The sequence below is a fragment of the Geospiza fortis genome, unplaced genomic scaffold (genome assembly GCF_000277835.1).
Source record: "Geospiza fortis unplaced genomic scaffold, GeoFor_1.0 scaffold366, whole genome shotgun sequence".
NCBI lineage: Eukaryota > Metazoa > Chordata > Aves > Passeriformes > Thraupidae > Geospiza > Geospiza fortis.
The window spans coordinates 2,866,841-2,874,530 of record NW_005054342.1 but is presented as its reverse complement, the minus strand read 5'-3'; the positions used below and the strand labels follow the sequence as shown (position 1 = coordinate 2,874,530).

General features: G+C 41.0%; 1 protein-coding gene across 2 annotated transcripts in view; it reads right to left on the bottom strand.

Moving 5' to 3' along the window:
- Positions 1–6: 6 nt before the first annotated feature.
- Positions 7–7,690, bottom strand: part of ZBED1 (zinc finger BED-type containing 1) — a 51,949-nt gene continuing 44,265 nt past the window's right edge. For both annotated transcript variants that reach the window (XM_031058362.1, XM_005422683.3), the window contains exon 2: positions 7–3,528. In XM_031058362.1, coding sequence (XP_030914222.1) covers positions 1,390–3,477 — 2,088 coding nt within the window. In that variant the 5' untranslated portion in view covers positions 3,478–3,528 and the 3' untranslated portion in view covers positions 7–1,389. The remainder of the gene's footprint in view (positions 3,529–7,690) is intronic.

Sequence of the window (7,690 nt, the reverse complement as noted above, 5' to 3'; positions counted from 1 at the left end):
GTTTCAGGTTGGTTTCTTTTTTCTTTTTTTTTTGTCAAGTTCTCAAAGGGGCTTAAAACACTTATGCTCAGAGACACAAAGAGAGTAGTTACAATACACAACTAATCGGAAACAGTACTCAAACATTACACTGGACAGGACTGAAGTCCACTCTACAAACTGAATTAAAAAGAGACAGGTGGAAAAAGTTTTTAAGTGCTAACATAACAAAAAATAATTTTAAAGATTCACTAAATATATGTGAGGAAATTCAGGGGTCCCCTTCTTTTAAATATATTTACATAATATTAAAGCTTTTTATTTTGCTTTTCTTGTCAACAAAATTTTCAAGCTACCCTGGGCAAAGTCCCCATTAAATGAAGAGGTTAAGGATTTTATAACACAGATAAACCATTAGACCAGTAGCCTGTAGACATCTCCCTGCCCTCTCCCCCTCGCTCCCTTAATAAAGAGCTGATGCCTTGCCTGCTACACACCATGTGGTATCAGCCATGGCATCGGCACAAGGCGAAGGTAACACAACACTGCCTCGACCCCACACTTGGTTCCCACTTTGCAAAAGCACAAGAGACTACAATCAGGACTTGCTTAGACACAAAGCAAAACAAACAAAAAAACCAATTTTGCCATTTAGCTGCAGTTAAATGGTAAAACTGGACTAATGCGGACACAGCAATACCAGTTTAAGTGTTCAAACCATTTACACTGCACTGGAAAGGAAAATAAATTATCCTGGTATAAATGCATCCACACTACAGCCTATGCCAGCACAGTATCAGTTAAAATAAGAACACATCAGTCCCCTAACCAACATAATTATACCAGCTGAACTTTACTAGCATAGACCAGACCTAAGACATGAGGTAGTGAAAATCAGGCTCAAGATATTTTTTCATTCCATAGCAACAATAATATACTAAAAATATTCACTGCTCAGATCTATGGATTTTAAAAACATTTTAAAATCCAAAATTTAAAGCTAGCATCCTGAGTCACACAGGATTTAGAAATGGAGGCATAAATTTTAAAAAACTTCCTCAAGGTCCTAACTCAGGAAAATAATTTTATGATAGAAAGCACATAAGCATGTGTTTGTCTCCCACTAAAACAAGTGGAAAGGAAGCACATGGATAAATGCTTTCTGAAATCTGGGCCACAGTCAGAAATCACGGTCTTTGTAGAATTTATTTCCTCATTCATTTCAGTGCTGTTTGATCACAAGTCATTCATGTTTTAAGACAGTGGGAAAAACACAGACAATGGAAGCTAAATCAAGTTTGTTACAACTGTTCAATATTTACAGCATTCATAGCATACAACAGAAGAATTTTTGGTAACTTAAGACAAATACCTCTTTTCTTTGTCATTAAATGTACCGCAGCAGTCCTGTCAAACAAACCCACTGTCTCGAATATTAAAGAAACTGTTGTTTATGTTTACTGAGTCATTTAAATTAAAAATCTGTTCCTGTTCCAAACCCCACTCTCCTTCATCTTCGTCCTCCGGCTCTGCCTCAGACCCATTGCGACTGTTTTCATACAAAAAGATCTGCTCATCCACGTGAGCCGGGGCTAACCGGTTTCTCTTTGCACTCACAACATTAGCAGAAGAGCCAAAAAGGCGTTCAGGGAAGACCCTTGTGGCCAGAATACACCAGTATTTTTGAAGAACCTTTGGTAAAACTGGAAACAGTGCTAGTCTGTCAGACCACCACTTCAATGGATCTTCATTCAAACCGAGGACCTTTTGTGACTTGAAGTTGCTCAACTCCTCAACGATTTGAGCATGCCATTCCTCCTGGTCTTCCACGCCTCCTGTCTGGCAAAAGATCTCTGCAAGCATGTTGTTGATGACACTGGTAGGAGGAGGAGTAGAGGAGATTATGATTTTTTTCATAGGGGGCTCTTCTGAAACAGTGAAGAACTTCTCCTCAGTTCTAAAACTATTTTCTTTTACTTTCTCCAGCAGGCTTTTTGCTTCTTCCACCACTCTGTTTTCCACCTGCTGCCTCTCAAAGGCTGAAAGAAAAGGCAGTTTCTTGTAGCGGGGATCCAAGAAAGTTGCAACATTGAGAAACATGTCTATCTCAGGTGTGTGCTGGTAGGTGGTTGACAACTCTTTAGCAATCACCTCCTTTGCCATGCTGATTTCTTTCAAATCGTTCTCTTTGATGTTCAGAGTGGTATTCAGAAGCATGTGGAGAAGTGGCTTTACCATACTTATCGTCGGGTACTTTGAAGCAGACATCATCTCTGCAACCTGCTTGAAAGGCTGGAGCAGCTCCACCAGCCCTTCGATTGTATTCCACTCACTGGATTCCAGCATGAGGTGGTGGTTGTTGCTGTCCTCCACGAGAACAGCGGCAATGACGAACTGCTGCTCCTTGAGGCGCTGCAGCATAGCGAGCGTGCTTCCCCACCAGGAAACACGGTCGCTTACCAGCATGCAGTGGAGAATATTCTGCTGCTTCTGCTTTTCGCTCAGCATGTACATCGCAACCGTAGACTGCTGAAAATACTCCACCAGCTTTCGGCACCTGGCAAGAAGGTTGCAGAGTTTGGGGAGCTGAAAAGCTTGTTGTATTCCTGCGTTAAAAGTGTGCCCCAAACAAGGCATCTGTACGGGAATATCTAAGAGAGAGCAAGCTTTTACAATGTCTTTACTGTAATCTGTCGTAGCACCAAAGACTTTTGTATTGATCCCCCACTCAATGAATGTTTCATAAAGGACTCGTGTAATGGTCTCTGCAGTGTTATCCTCCGGTACTTCGAACGTTTTCAAACACCGTGAGTTCACAGCCAGGCAGTTGGCAGGACTGCTGCTGAGAAAATGAACTGCCACAGTTACATATGACCTGTTCTGGTTTTCACTCCTCCACATGTCTGTGGATATACCACACCAGAGAACCTCAGTGAGCTCTTTCAGCACAATTTCTCTAATAGCGCTGTACTTTTCAGGAATTGCTTTTGTACAGAAGTACTTCCGGCTCGGAAGTTCATACCTCGGGTCTGCTGTTCTCAAGAGGGCCTTGAAGGTAGGTTCATCGACAATGGAGGCTGGATACATGCCCTCACAAATTAAGCTGATGACTGCAGATGTCAGTTCCTGATGTTTTTTGTTTTCGTAGTTCTGGTAGGTCTTCATGATGAGGCTATCTTGAACAACCTGCTGTGATGACTCCGGCTTGATTTTTGAAAATGCTGTGGCAAACGCTTCCCTCATTTGCTCAGTGTTGCTTTTCACAAACTCACAGAATTCATCGGGGTGATTTTTCTCAAGGTGGTAGGAAAGGTTGGACGTGTTTCCTGAATAGGCAATCTGTGCCATGCAAATACGGCAGTAGATCTTCTTCCACTGTAATATGCATCCTTCTGCATTGGTATCAAACCCAAAGTACTTCCACACTTTACTCTTTGCTCTCGGGTGAGCCACTAACTTTAGGTCTGATGGGGAACCTTCTAAACTTTTATTCTCCATTGCTTCTTGGCCACCGTCCCACCTTTTGATCCTTCACTCATTAATGAGTACCTGATAAAGGCAGTAAGATAAAGATACAATGAGAAAGCACAAGTTTGACCACACTCAACTATGTGAAATCAGTGTTTCTATCAAGAAACCTACTCACTAATTACATTTGCAAATTTAAAGATAAAATTTGCAGCAAGTGTGACCTATAAGAAGCCCACTGGATTGTCAAAAATTAAAAGGGGTTTTAATAGATCCCATTCTGCTGTGAAACTGAGCTAGAAGACCCGAGTAAATATTTCTTTTGGAATTTCATAATTCTGGGTAGAGAAAGCTGAAGTAACACCACAGACTTGACAAATTACTGTCACAAGAATTGGTCATCTGCTATAGCATTTTCCTGCCTCTTAAGTTAGAGCTAGACCAACATCCTTTTGCCAAAGAATTACTAAACTTTGTTGTTAACATTTATTTCAACAGAAACCGGATACTGAAGGAGCAAAGGTTTTCTTATTTGTTTATTTTGAAAGAAGTTTTGTAAGCTTGATCTAACTGTTCCAGCTTTCACTTTAAAAAACTTGTAATAAAAAATTTGTGATGCAAATTATGGCGATAATCTGCTCCTCTCAAATGCAAAGATGTTTTCTGACTGAAATAAAAGGAAAAGGAGCTTGAACCTATATGCAGATCAACAATACATGTCTGACACCTCTGCTGTCCTTCTCTTTCTGAAATCAAAGTGATCTCCTGAAGTACTAGCTCACATTTGTAGTTCCTGGAATAACAGTACATAATAATTACAGGAAAAGCAGACAGAAAAGCATTAATAAATGTTATTATCCACATCAGCTGGAAAATAATTTTGCAGCATTTTCTTCAAAAGGCTACAGAAGTTGGGAGGAGATGACACTAGAGATGAGTGTGGTGATAAGACAAGACTTGGCAATATGTACCTTGATATCTGCACAGGAAAACACTTCTTGTGCAGTCACATGCAACTGCTACTTGAGGTCTACAGTGCCTCTGTGAATAGTGCTGGCAGCTGACACCCACCCGAGCTGATCTCACAACATCAAAAAGCCAAGTCACAGCACAGCACTATTGGACTGACACTTCTCTATTTCTTCCACTCCACTGTGACAGCAACAAGCCCTTTTCCATGGCCTTGGCCAGCATTGGGAAGGAGAATGAAGACATTAGTTAGACACAGATGCAGCTTCCTTCTCAAAATTCCAGAGAAGGAGAACAGAAGAGGAACATAAGGAGCATCAGACTGAAAAGAACAGCACTGCTACTTCTCTGCTGCTCAGGAGCTGCACCTGTGCCCAAGCCCAGAAATCCTCAGGTGGTAAGACTGGCTGGTGAGGGCAGGAAGAAACAATTCAACTTTTTCATATTACTGCAAGAGAATATTAAAAAAAAACCGCATGTGTGCAAGCTTCTCTGGGGTGCTTTCTGCTGTTGGAGAACATTCACAAGAAAAGACAGTTTTCTCTCTGAACTACAGCTGGTATTTTGCAACATTTTCTGAATGCCTTGAATGGAAAACCAAAGACAGGTTAACCGATACTAAGTATACTTATCTAAACACAGCTGTTTGTTTAGAAGCTGTTTGAGAGATGCAGGGCAAGCATTTTATTGGATTTGTTCTGAAGATTTACTTCTGGGTGTAGACACTTTGCATTTTTTCCTGAGGGAGGGGCAAAGTTCTGCCTACTAGCATGCCTTCTACTGTGATTCATTCAGTGCCTTTTAGTTGCCAGGATAAACTATTGATTCAACATGGTAATGCTGCCTAATTCCAAACATGTGCATATCAACAGCACCAAGGTATGCAATCCCACAAAAACGGATGATTTTGAAAGACCAAGTGGTGTAATGTGTAATGAGGAAACCATGCCACGCCATCAGATAGTGCACTGACATATCATATTGATACATATTATCATTGCTTTTAGATTCCTCCATTTCAATCCATGACACACTATCTCGAGGAAGCACAGAGGCTCATGGCATTTCACTATATCTTACAGTTTCCCCTGCAGTTTACCTGGCAATTCCTGAAAGTAAAGAGGAAGGCACTGAAATAAAAGAGTTGATGCATCTCTAATGTTCAAAATTAGTATGACACACCTTGCATCATAAAAAGTTCATCACCAACTGACAAAGTAGAAGTTATTTCAGAGTATGGGAGTGTTACAGACTCACCCCATTCTTCATTCTTATGTATGTCACAGCTTTGCCTTCATTTTGTGACCTATCAGGCACTCGCCAATAGTGGCCCAGAGTAGCACTGCCACAGCTAAGGATATGCCTTTAGTAACAGCTCAACTATAAACTGCTCATCATGTCTGCCTCTCATCGAGTGTTATACAGCATAACTAGCATTATGAACACAAACCCAAACCCCACACCTCTCCTTTTGCTCCAGGAAGAGGTAAACTTCACTTTCAGAAAAACAGTGCTCATAGTCTAGTCCTGGCAAAAACAACAGCAACCCTGAATTCCCACCTACAGGAGAGCGTCTTTGGAGAGGCTGCTGTTTCTTGCCTCCTCCAACAGCTGGCCAACAACACCAGCCAGTACCAGAACAGAGGTTTCTAAGAGCCTGCACAGAGGATGCTCTGCTGGCTTTGCAGTGAACTCTGCTGCTACAGGAGGAGGAAGAGTCCAAACTTTCTGGCCCTAGCACCTCATCCGGGCTGTTTGGGGCAGGCTGTGCTGTCTCCTCACACTTCTCAGACTCCCCATCTCATTCTCCTAACACAAAGATATGACTTCCCTCTCCAGGGCAGGCCTTGGGCCAAAATATCAATGCTAGTGGTGGCTTGTGTCCTAGAAGGCAGCTGTGCTACCCTTGCAGACAGGGCTCAGTTTCCCCACTGGCAAAGAAAATTGGTTCAAAACCCGCACGACAGTCACTTGGATTGTGAAACCAAGCATGGGGATGTGAGGAAACGTGGGGTGTGCAGACACCCTGCAACCTTAGCTCTGCCTCCCTGTGCATGCACAGCAATGGCACCCTGTGGGTATCCTTGTCTCACAACCTTTGTCTCAGTCAGAGGGGCAATCATAAAGCAAGCGATTCCTCATTCTGAAAATAACTTAATGACTCTTTTAGGGGCATGTGTGGGGAGAGGGTTTAACTGCTTTACGTAACTGCATTTTTGCCTGCCATCAATCCTTCCTACCTGGGCATTTCCTTACCCACCTCTAGATGATTTACTACCTGGAGCTAACACAGCTTTGAGCAGGAAGTGCTCAGGCTCCCACTATGCTTTAGTCATATAAAGTAAGAGACCTCAAAATATGAATAAAAATTAAGAGATGCATGATCCTAAATCAACGTTTCACAATTATCTGTAAAGAAACTTGGCACAAATGTGGATACTGAGTAACTAAAAATTGAGGAAATTAAAAAAATGTATGAAATTTCAACAACTTTTAAGAAGAACAGGAGTCACATTTAAGATCTCCTTAACTTGTTCCACATAACCACCTTCTTCAGATAGGTTTTCCTCTTCTACACATTACAGATTCCAAATTTAACTACAAAGACTCCAAAACTACTATGTAACACTCAGAATTTAGGTTTCCCCTACTAAATTTCAATTAAATATGTACAGGAGAAGAAAAAATACAGGAGAAAGATGCCAAATAAATTCCTTGGGAAGCTTTTAATTATATGAACCATTTTTCTTATCAGTAGGATGACTTTTGGTGATCACATTTCCACTGGTAACAACCTGGTGTCACAATTAATATTGGTTTATCTTTTATCAATCCACTGATTAGATTTGCGTTTTTAAAAAGCTGTTTTAATCAGGAACTTTAGTCATGCAGGGCTTTTTTCTTCCCTCCAATTAACTAAGATTAAGCACTGTAAAGAAGTCCAAACAGTAATTTCTAAGAAAACTATTAATAGTTTACACCACCGAACACTAAAACTACATATTAGCAGTTATGCTGTTTATGCAATTAGTACCTGCAGAAGTATTTTGAAGTTTAACCTAAGTTTCCCTTTATTTCTGAACTTTCCACTATGTTGATTTTAGTTAGCAAAGCAAACTGCACATCCTGTTTGTAGTCTCAGCTCTGTATTTTTCCTTCCCTGAATTTCCACATCAGAATTTCAGGTCAACTTCCCTACTCTGTGTTGAGGTGGGGGACATTCACTTGAATAGAGAATGTTATTATTTTTTCAGTTTGCAATTCAAAACAATTA